The sequence below is a fragment of the Daphnia magna genome, linkage group LG5 (assembly GCF_020631705.1).
Source record: "Daphnia magna isolate NIES linkage group LG5, ASM2063170v1.1, whole genome shotgun sequence".
NCBI classification, from domain to species: Eukaryota; Metazoa; Arthropoda; class Branchiopoda; order Diplostraca; family Daphniidae; genus Daphnia; species Daphnia magna.
The window spans coordinates 11,432,231-11,449,983 of record NC_059186.1 but is presented as its reverse complement, the minus strand read 5'-3'; the positions used below and the strand labels follow the sequence as shown (position 1 = coordinate 11,449,983).

The following is a 17,753-nucleotide window of genomic DNA, read 5'->3' as shown; positions in this document are numbered from 1 at the left end:
GTTATTTCTTACACGGCTGGAAGTAAGTGCACGTGGAATCAACAACCAAAAAAATTATAATAATGGGAGGAGAGGGGTTAGTTCCGGAAAAAACGGGGAAAAAAAGGATGTCGACACTATGACCCTGTGACGTATGTACATAATCGAAATTACCTTCAGAAAAATCATTTGCAATAAATACGAAGCCACAATGTTTAGCATTCGGAAATGGGTCGTAGCATTTAAACTCTTTTAGCCGACGCCGGAATCTTTTTTTCTTTTCTTTTGTTCGTCGAATGTTTCCATCTAAGTTTTCCTTTCCATACAAAGTTTGCCCGTATACCTATCGATCGATAGGGATATATATACAAGGATAGAAAAGAGAAACGTTTTATTCGTGACTGCGTTGTGCGACAATCTTTAACGTTGAACATTTTCCGTGGCATTCGAGAACTGGAAATTTTGCCTGGCTTTCATCTTGTATAGTGACAGAACGACAGAACATCATAAAGCCTCCTAATGAAAGCTGTAAATGATTTACCTTCCACGTCTTCCGCCAATTGGACTCTGAGAAGCATATCACTTTGCTCGATGGTAAATTTCAGCCGAAAGCTAGGACGTAATCCTTTTTTGCGATTGGTCCCGATAACCAGTTTCGCCATATGCGAAGCCCCGGAACAGAAAAGAAAAAAAGCTTTTTAGCGTAGGTGTACAGTGAGTGTACATAAGTGCAGCAGGTGGCTTAAAAGCAAAAAAAAAACAAAACAAAATTGATGCTCAGGGGGGAAAAAAAAAGGGCATCCGCTCCTGAGTGTTGCTCTGTCTCGTTGATTCTTGAAATAACCTGGACGTGTATAGTAGAAAAGACAACCTGCGCGCGCAGTAAATACACAAAGGACTGACGAAAATTAAGAGAAATGCCGCTCACTTTTATTGGCTTAATTTGATTCGCTTCTCTCAGTAGATCCGCGCACGACGATTGTTCTCTGTTCAAACGAATGACCAAGTACGATAGTCTATATAGTTATCCTTCATAGTGATCTTTAGATGTAACGAACCGTCACTGCTGCTCGGTTACGGTTCATCCGCAACATCTTGTCTGATTGCTTCAATATCTTTGTATTTCTTCTTCTTCTCCTCTGTTCCATCGTGCACTCAAACCAACTGTGTAACAAGCGCGTTTCAAAAGATTCTGCGCAATATTTCTACACACGGTAAGGATAATTGTGTATTGCAGTGTGTACTATGGGATACGATTCTCGTGAGGATGCCAAAGTGCTCTCTCTTTTTTTTTGTCCGCTACGTTGACTTAGCCAGGCCCTCGTAAACCAACAGTCTCATACACTATGTATATAGGTGAGGTGATCCATCAGATCAATACGCTTCCTAACCGGCAGAGGTCTATTCGGTCATCCTGATTCTAGTTAGACAGAAGGTAACGCTCCCTGAAAACGATAAAAAAAAAGCTGGAGGGAAAAAATTAAACTAAAACAAAACAAAAAATGAAGAAAATCTATAAAAGAAAAAACAGGTATGGTGTCCCCGGGGTTCGGCATTGCTAGAACTATTCTGCTGGCTATTTTTGAACCGTGAAAATATTCACGGATGCAAACCCGAGTTTTTAAGGCTGGCGTCTGGCTAACAGAAACAGACTCATATAAACATTAATCAACAGGCGTGCAGAGCAGTTTTGGATATTCTACGTCTTGTTTTACACCAACATCTTTTGTCTTCGCAAAATGGTTGTATATTTTGAGCGCTGCCAATGTTTGGGGTTTGCCAACTGCCTAATCGCATGTCTTAAGTGATTGACTGTATTCAACTGCCAAAATGTGGACGAAATTCACTCCGCGATTGGCCTGGCCGATAGATGTTGACATTGGCAAGACCGCAGATGTGTTGAAAATAGGTTCATAAGCAGGAATTAAAAAGGAGTCCTGGACGGGACTGCACTCGATTGTTGGAGTCAAGGTATAACAAGGAGGCTGCGCTACACTGCCCCAGTGCGGATCGTCTACGAACGAGGAGGAGGGTGGAGGCAACGAAGAGAACGACGGAAGATTCTAGCTGCTACGATTTACCACAACGTCAGTTACACGGTCACGCTCGTACAGACGACTCGCTTCTCTATTCACGCTCTGATTCTTCAGCGCTTGAGTTTTCTTTTCCCTTGGCGGGGAGTTTCACGTAATTATCACACCCAAGTTCAACGTCTGACTACGAAAGTCCTGTTCGTTCACGTCCGCAAAAGGTAAGCAAACGGTTAACAAACGAGAAGCTAACATTAGAACTTGAGCTCGCAGCATGTTGCGCTCGACGGGCTGGACCAGCAATCGTGTGAGATTGTTAGTTTAAACGCGTTTCACGTTCGTCGCAATTGATTATTGAATAATTAAGGAATGAATTGAAATCAGAAGTTTTCTCTTGGGCCCGTTATGCATTATACAATGAATAGAATTTTGAAAACCAGAGAAGGTAAAGATTAATTTACACGGGCACATCGCACACCTGCCAATCTCTGGCGATCAAGTTGTCAATGAGCCACATCCGCCGGATTGAGCGGGGAGCTTATAAGAAGATTGCCCAAGTAGAAAACTATTTTCGTGTGTCACACAACTTTTGTTTGATGGCTTTTTCCAACTTTCATGTGAATGCCCTCGTCGTGTGTCGCGTATTGTTCAAAACCGGGTGCAATCACACCGCACGTAATGAGTTCCGCTGATTTTTCATCGTTTCAACTCGAACAGAATACCCGTGGTTTCCTATTTTCGATTGACAGTTGTTAACTATTCCCGACACACGACTTTTCTATTAATTAGAAACGAACGTAGCCAAGCAAAACTCACATTTCAATTGCGTCTCTTTAAATTGGATGCGATTCCCTAGAGCTATTACTTTGCCTTCGACTTGGAAATCTTAAGTCTATTGTCTCGTTTCTTCAGTCGATGGATTTTGGATCCACGCCAGTCGAGACACTCGTGTTTCTTTGTTTCAAGTATGTGGGGAAGAAAAAACAAAACAAAACAAGAAGTAGCTAGCGGGGTGACACACAGACTCAGGTATGGTAAAATAGATAGCGTGCAACAGCCAAAGAAACTGGGACATCTAGAATAGCGGGCAACATGTCAAAGCGTGATCTGCACCGCAGGATTCTCTCCTGATACAATCAATCTTACTTATGCTAATTTAATTCATTGAGAGGACAGTATACTGGAGGTTACATTCAAGCATTTCAACTCGACCATCAATTAACGACGCGTAAGTGTAAAAGAAGAAAGGTGATGTGTACATCTTTCGTCACGCTTCACCTACCTGTAGCTAAATCGTAATATTTCAAAAACTTCACGACATATTTCATGCCATTTCACGACAAACATTTAAACCGCTGCGTTGATTGAATTTTTCTCGATTCAATCGTTATATCCTTAAATGTATCCTACACTTCAGTTTGAACTCAGCTTTCCTATCATCTTAATGCAGCATCATTCTTCTTTTGTCACTCTAGACGAAACACTAGTCGAGTCAATGCTAAGTTACGTAAAGGTTCGGTGCATGTTCGATGGATGGGCTGACGGACAGGCTTTCCCACCGTTTGCTAGATGAATTACGCCTTCAATTTCTATATAAAGAATTGAAAACGATCGCTCGGTTTGCATGCTGAGATGGATGGTCTCTTGCCTCTCAGCGATATTTTTATTTGCGCCTCTATGCCAAGCAGGAATACTTTCCATTTTCTTTTCGAACGGCCGGCTTTTCGTCATATAGTGCGTTTTTTTTAGAGAGAGAGAAAGATGAATCCATCACAAGGTTATCTCTACCTCAATTTTACCGCGCTCGTAAAATGCCTCATGTTTTATGTAGGGCGGCCCAACAGCAAAAACAACATCATACTAAAACGTAGTTGCACGCGGCATTATTCGATGGTAAAGAAAGAAAGCGGACGCTATAGACCAAACAAAATCACCGCTGTCGTTCCAGGGTTTTTTTTTTTCTGTTTCGAATGTATTGATTTGTTCGTTGAATAGTCTTTGTATTAGGAGAAGAAAATAATAAAAACTTTGCCTTCCTTTCATCGTGATTTTTCTGCTGTATTTTCTTTTCTTATTCTTTTTTATTCATTTCCTTTCCAAGTAAACAAACTCCAAAAGCCTGTAGAGAGTAAAAATACATTCTAAGGTTGTTTTCCTTTTCGTCTCGTTCCGCCTTTTTTTTTGGGGGGGGGGGAGGTTATTTCCTGGAATCATGTGACCCGTCGTTGTAAATTTCCTCGACTTCAAATCAAGATACAGAAAAAAAATCAGACTAGCCGCATTAGTTTTTTTAAAATTTCAAATGTAGTTGCTTCTGTCGATTTCTCGTCTGCCATAGTCGACACTGACGAACCTGTCGTGATTTCACGATTCCCCCGCAGCCTGGCAATCACGTTCTATTCGTTCCAGGTTTAAAACAGCATGTCGCACTTTACGTGGAAAGAAGGGAACAGCAATCGATTTCCTGTCTATTGCATTTCACAACAATAACAGTTGACTGATGAGCGCATACTCACGGGAAGTGACAAGTTATGCAACCCCAACCTTTAAACAGTAGCACCAAACGCTGATTGGAGGAACGCTTGCTAGTGGCAACTTAAAAAAAACAAACAAAAAAAAAAAAGATACCGTTCATTTACATTTTTTAATTTCTGAATTAATTGCCACGCGTCCTCCCGAACGCAATCTTAAACAATTTCCGTTACATCGAGTCCGTAAAATCTATATAACTAGATTAAAGCGGATGACCAACCAGTTAGCGATTTATCATTTTCGTAGCAGTGAATAGATGAAAGTTGATTACTAGAGCGAAGAAATTCAAGACTCACCAGTAATATTCGGATCGATTTCTGTACCCATTTCTCTCCTGCACCTGTCCCACCTGCGCATACACTTGGACAGCATCTAAGAGATGGATACATTGGCCGAATCGATTCAACAACTTCTATTGGCTGTCACTCTAGAGGGCATGTATTAACTAGGAATACAAGGACTCATTACTCACACACTATTCATGTTTATTATATACACACACACACGCAGTCGAGTGGTGTGATGGCGCAAGGTATGAAAGCGGAACCCTTGAATCGAGTACGTGAGTAAAATTGATCGTTGAATTCAATTAATGAATGTGAGTTGTGGAGATCTGAAGGCGAAGAATAGGCGCTGGTGGAGGAACTCTAAGTTTTAATGAAGGCTTCACAAAAGTTGCCAGTCCTTTTAGTCCGTCATTGATGAAAGAAACCGAGCAAAGTTGGCTGTAGCTTTACCGTTGTTCCACCATCAAACTTTACACTGCCGTTTTCTGTTTTCCTGTTGAAAATTGATTTCTAGATGTTTGATTCGATTTAACGTTGCTGTTGCTCTTATTTATTTCTATTTCAAAGCGGAAACGGGCAAGAAAAGCGACCAGAAGCCGCTTATGTACTTTGCTCCGTTCGAAAATAAAAAAGAAATCGCCGAGTGCAGATTGCCGTGCGGCTCATAGAAAATAGAAGAATCGGTCAGACGCTGTTGAAGGTTGAGATGTTTGGTTAGGCCATACCCTTTTGACAGCAACCATATACAGCAGAAATAGAAAAATATCTCCCCCCCCCCTTTTTTTTGGGTGCCCATGTTAGGCCACAATGTTACCGTAGTTCTCGAGACTTTGTCGGCTGTACGATGTTGTCGGTTCCAAGCAATTGGTTTGGTCGATTAGTAGCAGTCTGTCAGCTGAGGGGGGGAAACGACTATCTAGTTACAGTAACTGACAAGTCCCCTACGACCCTAGTTTAAGACGCAACCAATCCTCCCCTTTTCCTTTTTTGCCGAACGAATGGTGAGTAATCAAAATAAAAAGTAAACATTCAAGATGACAAGTACGTCAATATGTGAGAAAACTTGTTCCATCTGCGCTGTAGGTTTATATCCAAAATTTAAGTTGAAGATTATAAATGAATGTATATATAGAACACTTCATCGTCCCATGCACTAGGGTGCATAATCAAACGACGTGATTTCATTGGCATTCTAATATATCCTCGATAACAAAGTTTTATTATGTTAGATGCCTCCGGGTACCGGTGGAATGAAAAAGACGACCGGTCCTGTCTGGCTTTTCTTCGTCTGTTTGACAATTGTACTGCCGATCGTGTAAGTGACATTTCCCTCTTTTTTTTTTTTTGAATATCAAATCGATATGTTATGTCTGGTGATCGCCGTTATGTGCTCGTGTTATTGCTTTTCCACTCTATCTCAGTCAATCCGATCAAAATCCCATGGTAACACGGATGCGTCTCTGATATTTTTAGAGTGCAATTGAAAATGATTGACTTGTTCCAAGAGTATACGGTTTATTGCTTTCTTAGAAAATCAAAAAAAAAAAAAAAGGCTGAACTAATTTTGGAAACGGTATTCTATGTCCTTCGGAGCCAAAGATATTGGATAGAAAGCCTTTATTTAGTGAATTGGATTAAAATTTTGGGAGAAGGAGGTAGATCTTCTACGTATATAGATTACAGTTCCTCCATTTCATTACTAGAAAGTACTGGGAAAAATTGTGATTGAAATGATGTAGCAATGAATCGTGAGGGCTGCATCACGACAATCCCGCCAAACCATCTATTTTTTTTTCATTCTTTCCGTTTCTCTCGTTTTATGTGGTGCGCAGTTTGGCTCAAATTCCGCAGGCCAAGACTAATGTCCGTGAAAGGGAAAAGCAAATTCTGGACAAAATCCTTCAACCGATCGTTTACGACCGGAGAATCCGTCCGTCGGGCGCAAACGGAACAGGTATGTAAATCAGACTCTTTCTCTTTCCTCGTTTCCCCTTGCCCACCCCCCTTTTTTTATGTCGCACTTTGTGTACTGATTGATCGCCTGTGAATGATTTACAGAAACGAAACGCGCATGTCTGCCACCCTTTTTTCCCCTCTTTCTTCCCACTCCCGCAGTGGAAACGGGTACCGTGCGTGCCAATAATCAATACTTTCCCAAAGAAATAAAAAAAAGGGGGGAAAAACCCCAAAGATCAACAGGCAAGGCAACAGGCTTTTCCTAAATTCTTCTGTTGATTTTTGCGTTAATGCCCTCACGTCTGTCGCATTTTATTGCCATTAAACGAACAAGTTACTGGTCATGTCATTTCACGTGACAGCCATTTGGTGAGCCTAACATATTTTTTTATTTTATTTGCTGAACGTGTCCGTTGAGGACGGGCCAATGATTTATCGTACAAAGTAGCTAATTCCCAAGTTTTATCTGAACAATCAAAATTTTATTTCTGTGGTAGATGGACCAACCATTGTCGACATCAATTTGATGTTCCGCAGTTTCCCGACCATCAGCGATAACAAAATGGTAAGTTCATTCTAAAGAGATTTTCTTTCGTTTCATGCACGCCCAATTTTGTCAGGAAACAGCCGTGTAACATTACCTAGTTTTCGTCATGATTAGCATGTTATTAGGATACATATCACGAGTCAGAAGAGACGCAATCGTTTGTTCCGAGATCGCTAACATGACGTAGCTAGGCAACATGTAAATATATACAGCCGTTTCAGAAAGATGACTGCAGTAATAATAACAAAAAACAAACAAAAGAAAAACGGCTCTGATGAAGAAAAAAAAAGCATCCCCTTCCTTTTGGATCGATACAGACAATAGGGAAGGGACAAGAAAACAGGTCGGCACAAGAATGTAGGTGTTTTTGTGGTAGACAAAAGAAGGGCGGCTTGTTTAGACAGGCCATTGGAGCAGCTCTAGAATAATATTGGTCGATGTTTTGCAGGGCAAACTAACAAGCAAGTGCCAAAAAAAATTGTTGCTACTCGTAATTAGTGTGTTGTTATATCCACATTTGTTTCGTTCGATTCACAGGAATATTCAACCATTTTGACGTTCCGTGAAGAATGGCTCGACGAGAGGCTGAAGTATAGCGATTTCAACGGTCAGTGTATTCATCATGATCTTGTTAACATCAAAACTCGACCTTTTTATTTGTTGTTGTTGAAAAATGTGGTTTCCTAGGCAAAATTAAATATCTTACGCTGACCGATCCCTACAAAGTCTGGATGCCCGATCTGTTCTTCTCCAATGAACGCGAGGGACATTTTCACAATATCATCGTTCCCAACGTTTACGTCCGCATCTTCCCGAATGGCGCCGTACTTTACAGTATTCGGTAACTAGTTCGTTTTTATTATGTGTTACCCCACTGCAACTCATAAAAAGCCTAAAAACTTTTCGAAATAACTCGGCTGTGATTGCTGTCACGTTTATACCGAGAATCCTGCGTTGTTGGCTGTTGTAACAATGGCTGACAGCTCCATTTATTTATAGCTCATCAAATAGAGATCTCAGATAGGAAACAAAAAAAAAGGAAACTATAGGCTCCAGAGTTTCGAGTTATAAAATGCCTTACAAGTTGGGTATTAGAATTTTCATCAGCCGGTCTGGACAGCGTTGGTTGCCATAGTGAATGAAGTTTTTGCAAACCGCATAAAAGGATGTAATGCTCTGTGGGATAATTATCGAACGAGAGCAAAGCCTAACAACTCCAAGGCTGAAAACATAATTCATAAATGTAGTTTATTCGCAGTTGCCTGAGCAAATCCAATGGCGATCAATTCAGTTTTGCTGTGTAAAGTCAGCACTAACATCAAACGTATTTAGAGTCCTAGTTGCATTCCTATTCAGTGTATACGGTCTAAATTGACTAGTGGCTTACATCACCACATAAAGTTATGAATAGAGACCTCACCTGCACAATACGACGGAAATGAGAGGCCAAACAAAGCGGTGAATAAATTACAGGCATTATTTTGGATTTTGTGAATTTCTATGTGGTAGATGAACATGTTTTTGTGTGTGTGTGGCTTTCTTTTAATTTTGTTTCATAAAGTACGCCTTTTTTTTCCATTTTCCTCGGCTTTGGCTTTAGTGGGGTCCAATTTCATATCGTTTCAGTAGTTCAGATGAAATTGGGTAACAAACCAAGGGAGGAGACACGATCCATTTTACCTAGCTCATCCCTGTGCTGCGGTTACGTGAGTAAAATTTACGACACGCATTCAATAGGTACTTTAGCAAATAAAGGGGGGAAAAAATCTGACCTAAATCTTCAGAACGGCCCAACTATAAAAGCGTCTGCGCGTCATTCAATGTTCGCTCCTGTATTTCGGCATGTCAAACACGGATGTAAATTTGTTTTTCAGGAATATAGATTTTGCTGGAAGCGTTTGCAGAGAGAGAGAGAGATGCGATCTCGAGTATCTCTTTGCCAACAGCTCTATTTGTCATCGGCGAATGTTTCCTTTTCATATTGCAATCTCTCTCTATTTTCTTCTACAGTATATCACTGACGTTATCGTGTCCGATGAACCTCAAGCTGTACCCGCTCGACAGACAAACATGCACTCTCTCCATGATCAGCTGTGAGTATATATCAAATGCACGGTCTTCAATTTTATGCTTGTAGTGTTACGCTGGCGATATACTTTGAATTTCCATTAAAATGACATAGACTTCTTGGTAGGGAATCGTCTTTTTTTTAAAATATCTTTCGTAAAAAGGGGAACAATCTAAGGCTATTATACGATGGGCTTATGACTTGTAACTGAAACAATTTTGTTCGGTTACTACTGTGGTATGAGATTGATTTGCATTGAAGTATATCTTGTAACGGGTATACGAAATGGAAGAAAGCCTCTTTTGCCAGACACAAAGAGTTAACTTGCAGACGCGTATAGACGAAGCTGTAGTGTATGTACTTGTAAAGATAATACGTCATACTTGAAAATAATTTTATGATTAAATTAGACGGATGGACTACCGAAGACCTGGTCTTCCAGTGGAAGCAGATCGATCCGGTTCAAGTGGCGAGAAACATGCATCTTCCCCGTTTCATCCTTGAAAAGTTCCAGACTGATTTATGCAACAGCATAACCAACACAGGTACAACACATTCATAGATAATGAACCTAAAAGGCCACAGCGAATTGTGGCATATTGCTCTGTCGGTTTAATTTGGATGCAAATTCATTTTTTGTTGAAGTATCCAGCAGCTCTTGTCGTCATTTATGTGTGCAAACTACACAATAGGCCGTAAAGTGTTGTCGAAGTAATCGTATGCTAATCCATTGGACGTTGTAAAGACCTAGCAATTAAATTATCTTCTTGCTTGGCGTTGAAATCATTCTATAGAAAGAAAAAGAAAAATCTATGTCGTGATTAAACAAGACCTGTGCAATCAAAAAGACAGCTGACAGAGGTTTCAAGAAGTCGACCAAGAAAAGAAGCGATCAATAAAATCCAGATGGGTTTGACAGTAGAATTTACTACACCATCACCCAGCAATGATTGAGCTCCTTCTCATTTCTTGTGTTGGGAGAGATGTAAATAAGACGATTTCAGAGTGCGTCGATATCGTGTATTAATAGGTAGGTCTCTGCCTACAGGGTAATCAATAATGTATCTCATAATGGGTAGGGATAATAGGCTGACAATTAACGAGAAAGGATTTCTTTTGAATTTAACACGGCATATTTCGTGTTTTGATGCAGGCGAATATTCGTGCCTGAAAGTGAACTTGCTGTTCAAACGCGAGTTCTCCTACTACTTGATCCAGATCTACATTCCTTGCTGTATGCTGGTCATCGTCTCGTGGGTTTCATTTTGGCTGGATTCGAATGCCGTTCCGGCTCGCGTTTCCCTGGGAGTCACCACTCTACTAACCATGGCTACCCAAACTACTGGCATCAATAACTCCCTGCCTCCCGTCTCCTACACTAAAGTAATAGCAAAGATATTACCTCTGCCCTAAAAAAATAAATAAAAATAAACACTTGCTTTGCTTCCGAAACGATAGGCTATCGACGTATGGACGGGTGTTTGCTTGACTTTCGTGTTTGGTGCTCTGCTCGAGTTCGCCCTGGTCAATTACGCATCTCGTTCTGATGCTCACAGAGAGAAGCTCAAGAAACAAAGACGTCAGTGGGAAATGGAACGAGAACGGGACCAACAAGCGATGGTGATGGAGGCCGCTGCAGCTGCGGCCGTCGTGGAAAGCCGCATGGACGACGGATCAACTACGTTTGCCATGGTTACTTTTTCTTTTTAACATTAACGAGTTACGATAAAAATCCCATAGTTGCTTGTAGCAATATGTCAATCTCCTTTGACCCTCTTGGCTTACATAGCAACGTAATGCCAACCTGGAGATTGGTTCTTTAGCTGTCGAGACTCACTTAATGATTCTTTTTCTTTCAGAAACCGTTGCCACGGTTGAGAAATGACGGTATTACATTGGACAAGTCACGCCCTTTGCATTCGTCTTATGATTTTCATCTCGGCATTCGGAGCTCTTCGGTGGGAAACAATTCGAATTGTTGGCGATCGTGGATCTCAAAATTTCCGTCACGCTCTAAGCGTATCGACGTTATTTCGCGCATCATCTTTCCGGTTATGTTCGCACTTTTTAATTTGATCTACTGGTCGACCTACCTCTTCCGCGAAGGCAGCGAAGAAGAGTAGGAAAAAGGTAGTTTAAAGCGGAGCAATTGGATAAGAGAAACTCGTGTCCCGCTCTCTTCCGTTGTTTTCAGGACACTGATGTCACGCTCAACCATTTTGCCAAAGCCAAAGAGGTTGATTTCAAAACAGGAAATAAAAAAAAGTATTGACAACACTGCTCAGATTTTTGAATTTCTATATGCTGTAATGACGGTTAACCGCCAACTCGCGTACCAAAGGAAATCTATTCGATTCAAATAATTTTTTTTTAAACTTGTTGCTATCTCGTGACAATCTTCCCCAACAAAAACGGATTTTACAAACTGATGGATTTAAATCAGCCGTGTATTCTTATAAGCGCCCTCACGAAAGTACATAACTTTACCAATCTGTTGTATGTTCAACGTTTATATCAAATCATTTGGCTATTGTGTCCCCCGTTCCGGTGTCTCCCTCGTTGCTATTCGATGATATTCAGGAACAAACACAAATTCAATACACACAATGTATTCTCACTGAATGTAGAAAACAACATCCATCAGATCTCGGATTGATTTACGCAGTCCCTGTAGGTTCATTCAAAAGTTTTCAACTGACTTTCGACGGAAGTCGTATCTGGTGTAAAGACCTCTGTGGATGGGCGTCGGGTCCATTTTGCTATTGTCAAAAACAAGATTTACTTTAACAATGTCTTCGATTTCCTCAGGGAGACGAATATCAGCAACAAGAGTTTCTTGTGAGAAGTTCCAGCTGAAAAATCGTCTTCAATGTCGTAAAAGTAGTTTTCTTCGGAACTAAAAGATAACGATGCACTGAAGTGCTCGTACGTTTGTAAGCACCAGGACAAGAAGATTGTGAGGTTAGATCCATCTCGTCGTTGAACAACTTTTCCAGGATTGAATGATACAATTGGCTGAATTCGGAATTCTTGTTTGTATTGCTGTTATATAGTTATTCCCGACGCTGCAGAAGCGAATCTTTGTTGTGCTGCTGCTGAAAGGGTTGGTAAACAGCAACTGCATTTTCGACCTTGATAAGATTATAAATATTTCTAATATTAATTGACAATCGTTAAATTTTTTAGTTAGTTGGAGATTGGCGATGACGAAAAATGAGACCTACTATGTTGAATCTTTGGTCTCCAAGGATCAAGGAGACCTTCCAGCCGTCAACGCGAAAATGGAATCACTGCTGCATTTTTACACAACCAACTTGATGTTTTCTAGAGTCGGTGATGTCAAAGCATTAAGCATTCGTTACGCAACAAATGAAACAATATCCAACAATAAGAATGCAAGTGATAATTAGTTATGATTAAATAAAGGTGATAATTAGTTATGATTAAATAAAGGACTGGTTGCTGGGATTTCCATGTTACAAGTGACTCACAGTTTTTGGATGTCCTTTGTTCACTAACGAGGAAAAAGACAAAGCTTTGGTAACTAGAAGTCAAGACACTCCCTTATGGTAATAACTTTGATTTGAATGTCGGTCGTGTCAGTTCTATAGCCAATGACACACCTTGAACAATGTGATATTTTCTTTGACAACGTGTCGTCATAATCAAACTTTTTCGTCTCAAAATAGAGCAGCAAAATGTGCATGTACCCAGCGTACAACAGATTGGCTACTACAACTACTTACCTTTCCATTATAAGGTAAAGAAAGACATGGAAATTGAAATTGAATTTGGTTGCTCTCTCTATTTCAGCCGTGATAGCTTGCGTGGTGATTTAATTAACGTTAAACGACAACAACGTTGTTGAAACAGCTGTAATTGCTTCCTGCCTAGTCATTGAATCACCTCAAGTTAAACAGCCAGACAATTGAAACACGAAAATGGACATGGACTCCATCGTTTCTTTTGCCATAATTGCCTTTACTTCTTTCATCGCACCAAAAGTTTCGTCTTAACGGTGCAGGTTTTGCTTTTGTCGCCTCTTCATGGCACCATCTGCCTAATCGTTTTTCTATTTTCTCCATTTACCTATTACTGAATGATATCGTGGAGCCGAATAAAGTCAAACTCGAGTGGATTAGACGCTCATCTTAGTGATTCCCTGGTAACATGGATGTTGCATGGCAGCCATTGCAGCTGACTAGATCCCAATCCAAATGTTCGTCTTGTTTCCGTAATCCTCGTTGAATTGTTCTGCCTGACGTTTTCTTGACGTTCGGATTGTCTTCGTTGTGTTCATGACTAACCTTACGCGTTCTGAGAAACCTCGCAATCCATGTGAAAAGTCACGTAACTGTTTCTTTCCTTCTGTTGCTAACTCAAATACTGTACAGTTTTTTTTAGCACACGTTTCCTTCCTGCCCCCAACCCCCCACAATTCCCCGATGCGAACGAAAGAAAAACCTAATGACGTAATGGGAAAATATGGGGTGGGGGTGAGAAAACTCATTTAGTTATTGCTTTTCCAACTGAAGGGAATCGCGCGGCCTATAGGAGAGGTAGAAAAAAGTGTTGCATTTGCAGTGTGTTTTTCATCTCGTGGTGTACACGAATTTGAGTGTCCCAAACTTTGGATGACGTTTAGCAGAAATGAAATACGACGTACAGTACATCTTTTACAAGGTATTTTGTTGTTGTTGTTTTTACCAGTGTGTATTAACCAAAAGTATCCAAAATAGAAATCCATTTGCTTTGCAACGTGAAAATCTAGTCTAGCCCATAAGAATTTATAGCAATTAGAATTTTTTTTTAAATCGTTGGTCAGAGGAAGGAATGTAAAGTGCTTGGTCCGTTTCAGATCACTCGGTGATTAAACAATCTTAGAGAAATCAGTAGGATTTTTGTGTCATTTTAGCTTGTGGTCCTAGTTTTCGAAATCCATGTTTTGCGACTCCATTTCCGAAGTCTCGCTCTCTGGTGAAGTTCTGCGGAAGTTAGTTTCGAGAACGTCATCACTGAGCACTTGCGTTGCCTCATTCGATTTTGCGTCGGACTCTGATTTTGCGTTTTCGCTCGTTTTGAAATTAAAGAGATCATCTAAATTTAAACCGAATGGGGATTCTAAAGGTTTCTCTCCATGAGAATCGTACGACGTCGGATAGGCAGAACAATGTTTGCAAGGCTTTTGAGTGGGAATCGGCTTGTAGGTAGGGACCACTGGAGGTCTGGGCTTGTAGGTGGGAATGGGTTTGTAGGTGGGAATGGGCTTGTAGGTCGGAATGGGCTTGTAGGTCGGAATGGGCTTGTAAGTGGGAATGGGCTTGTAAGTGGGATTGGGCTTGTAGGTGGGATTGGGCTTGTAGGTGGGATTGGGCTTGTAGGTAGGCTTGGGCTTGTAGGTAGGCTCGGGCTTGTAGGTAGGCTCGGGCTTGTAGGTAGGCTCGGGCCTGTAGGTAGGCTTGGGCCTATAGGTAGGCTTGGGCCTATAGGTAGGCTTGGGCCTATAGGTAGGCTTGGGCCTGTAGGTAGGGACTACTGGAGGCCTGGGCTTGTGAGTCGGAATGGGCTCCTGTGGGCCAGACTCCGCAATGCTCACCAAAAAGTCGTACAAAATGTTGTCGTTGCCATTGCTATTTTGGTTGATGTTGGTGTTCGTTTGTCGTGCTGGTATAGCACCCGAATTAACGAGAGCAACACAGGCTAACAGTAAAGCGGCTACAACCTTTAAAACGAAAAAAAATAAGAAGTTACTAACCGCAAATTTTCTGAAAAGGTTAATTAAATTTAACCGTTGATTTCATTTTGCTTCGTGGGAAGTTGCTGCTTTGTGAAAGCGGAGAATGCTGGGAGTGGATTGTTTCAAATTCAATTCTTGTTCGTTTTTATACGATGTCAACTGGGTAGGATATTTCCGCTTGGAGTAGTTTAAAAAAGAAAAAGTCTTATGTCAAAAAGGACGATCTCATTAATTAGCAATAATTAAAAAGATTATTCCGTTACTTTATCTGATGTTCCCTTTTTCTATCAGCAGACCTTTAGCTGTTGATATAAATAATTAGCTACGAGTATGCGCGAAGTTATTTGTAGCTTCCAGTTTCCAGCATTGGAGCCTTGGCTTGTTCGCATTATTTATCAAGAGCAAGTTGGACGACATTGGACGACATTGATACGCACAAACAATTAACCTCTGTACCGAACGGTGACGTAAATGTTAGCTAGAAGGATATGTCGCGATGGTGAAACTTTTCGATCAACCGGTGGATTCATTTTAGTTCAATTTGATTTCGGACGCTTTTTTCTTTTTACCAGAATTCGTTGTGATTCTATGGTGTCCCAATTTTCTTATTCCTAGTTAACGTAGAAGAAGGAGTACGTACGTATGTATACTGTTACTTTATCCAACAAGCCGTACCGAGTGCTCATTGATTAACTTCGTTTGGGGAGTAGGGAGCAGACCTTGAATAACTTGCGAGGGAATTTCTATAATGTGCTTTTTAAGACACCAGCAGTTGTACAAGAAACTACTTTTTTCCGTTTAACTATTATTATTTCTTTATTGTTTTCGTAGCTGGATTATGGTCGCTTCAAAGATATTGTCGTATATACGCCATGCGTCTGACGCTGGTGCATTCTGTCATGCGAGCGTATTATTTTAGCAAACAATCAATCAAATCCATGACGAAATATGGTGGAAATGAAATAAATAATCGATTGCTATTATTTATTGAGAAACTAATCGTCACATCCGTCGTGTTTTCGCTAACGTCGTTGATGTTTTGATTATTGCAGAAACCATTTCATACGCCCGTTCGCATGACTGACGCTTCACCTCGCCTGTTATTATCCGATGGATCACTTTCTACATTCGTAATCAACATTGGGACGGAAACGCATCGCTTTGATTTTTTAAACTAATCTACTCAACCAAAGATGCATTTAAAAAATTGGAATTGGAGGCTCTGTTGTAGTTGCTTGAGCTATAATCGGAGCAAATCGGCCGAAAGGGTTTTGCTGAATGAAAGGGACACTTGGGTGAATAGATGGTCTGAACGAACTGCTTTCGGAATCAGGTAATCCTTTTGCTAAACTCAAATCTCCTAAGTGATCGAGCGTAATATCACCAGTATAGTAGCAACCATTTCATCCTTTTTGGGTAAACTCCTACGGTGTTACCACAGTGGCGTTATCTCCATTGAGCTCCATGCGTTTGTATCTCAAACTGAAATTTCATCGTAATCTCAAAGGTTCATATAATCTGAATATATTTGTCTAGATTCCACAACCATAACAGAATCATACCCATACCAAACATTATGGAAATAGGAAATCTATGACAATTTGATAAAAAAAAATCTATTGTAGGAATGTAGTTGCTCTTATTGTCGGTGCCAGAGAAGTAAGTAGTTAATAGCTATTGAGCTATTAGTTATACTACGACGGGGGTTTCCTTGGTGAGTTTCCTTTGGTTTCTAAGAAACTGTTGGAGAGATGCGAATACGGAGATGAAATCATAGTTGGAATTTTCGTTGCTGTTGGAGTTGAAGTTAAAATTGCTAGACCTCCTAGCTGGATGGCGACTGCGTTCCATATCATCCGAGCTTTTTTCTACCTTCACACTCTCAGCGTCATCGTCAGAAGCAGCAGCACCTGCCTGCTTTTCTTCAGTGGCTTTTGGTGATTTGGCAAGACGGCCAGCTGCAATCATTCTCCAAAAGCAAAGATAGTCGTCTTCGTCACATGGATCTGATTCCAGGATATTCTGATTGCTCAGCAGTTCAGCAAAAAGTGAGCTGAAGATCAAGTTGTCGTTATTGTTCTCGTTGGTGTTGATGTTGATATTGCTATTACGTGAAGAACGGAATGGCAATGAACGAAGTGGTGAAGGAAGAGGTCGTTGAGGAAGAGAAGGTAACGGTCTAGGGACACCTGGTTTAGAAGTTTGCTGGGCATTAATAGACAATGCCATACAAACCAGGACAGCGATGGCTGTGGATGTCTTCCAGGTTTTGGAAGAAAGGCAAAGAAAATGTCAGGTTAAGTTCATTTATATAATAATGTTGAAGTTCAAATAATTTTTAATTACCGAGAAATTCATGTTGTTCACGTTGGATGTGGAGTTTGCTGGGTGAGGACGATGAGTCTTCTGAATTGACACTGACGAGTGGAAGTCTTTTATACTCACTACATGGTCGCCATTCTACTTTCAAGCTTTTAGGAAAGTTATTTATTTTGAGGCTAAAAGAACCCCTTAATTTATTTACCTTGCAGTTGACTATCTGACGCTATCTGAATCGATCCCCTTTATAGCTAACATTATTAATTAGCTCAAGTTTCTTAAAGAAATTCAAACTCTT

General features: G+C 40.6%; 3 protein-coding genes across 3 annotated transcripts; 1 reads left to right on the top strand and 2 right to left on the bottom strand.

The window, feature by feature from the left end:
• The first annotated feature begins 1,938 nt into the window (after positions 1–1,938).
• LOC116923415 (glutamate-gated chloride channel) lies at positions 1,939–12,016 on the top strand. The gene is made up of 11 exons (XM_032929868.2): positions 1,939–2,230; positions 6,058–6,143; positions 6,661–6,782; positions 7,282–7,349; positions 7,869–7,938; positions 8,019–8,172; positions 9,342–9,424; positions 9,810–9,944; positions 10,553–10,782; positions 10,858–11,091; positions 11,259–12,016. Exons 2-11 carry the CDS (start codon positions 6,058–6,060, stop codon positions 11,520–11,522), a joined length of 1,446 nt encoding a protein of 481 aa, XP_032785759.2. The 5' UTR covers positions 1,939–2,230; the 3' UTR covers positions 11,523–12,016.
• A 2,082-nt stretch (positions 12,017–14,098) lies between these two features.
• LOC116923418 (adhesive plaque matrix protein) lies at positions 14,099–15,245 on the bottom strand. The gene is made up of 2 exons (XM_032929872.2): positions 15,189–15,245; positions 14,099–15,121 (listed from the first exon to the last, which is right to left on the bottom strand). The coding sequence occupies exons 1-2, from the start codon at positions 15,198–15,200 to the stop codon at positions 14,324–14,326; spliced, it is 810 nt and encodes a 269-aa protein (XP_032785763.2). The 5' UTR covers positions 15,201–15,245; the 3' UTR covers positions 14,099–14,323.
• Positions 15,246–16,653: 1,408 nt separating this feature from the next.
• Positions 16,654–17,543, bottom strand: LOC123472350. The gene is made up of 2 exons (XM_045173750.1): positions 17,483–17,543; positions 16,654–17,395 (listed from the first exon to the last, which is right to left on the bottom strand). Exons 1-2 carry the CDS (start codon positions 17,492–17,494, stop codon positions 16,826–16,828), a joined length of 582 nt encoding a protein of 193 aa, XP_045029685.1. The 5' UTR covers positions 17,495–17,543; the 3' UTR covers positions 16,654–16,825.
• Between the last annotated feature and the right edge of the window lie 210 nt (positions 17,544–17,753).

What these genes read in the sequence shown, in the direction of transcription:
- LOC116923415 (XM_032929868.2), top strand. Translation starts at nt 6,058, where the DNA reads ATGCCTCCGGGTACCGGTGGAATGAAAAAGACGACCGGTCCTGTCTGG. An exon ending in ACAATTGTACTGCCGATCGT is followed by an intron (nt 6,144 to 6,660) that starts GTAAGTGACATT and finishes TGTGGTGCGCAG; the next exon opens with TTTGGCTCAAATTCCGCAGG. An exon ending in GATCAACTACGTTTGCCATG is followed by an intron (nt 11,092 to 11,258) that starts GTTACTTTTTCT and finishes TTTTTCTTTCAG; the next exon opens with AAACCGTTGCCACGGTTGAG.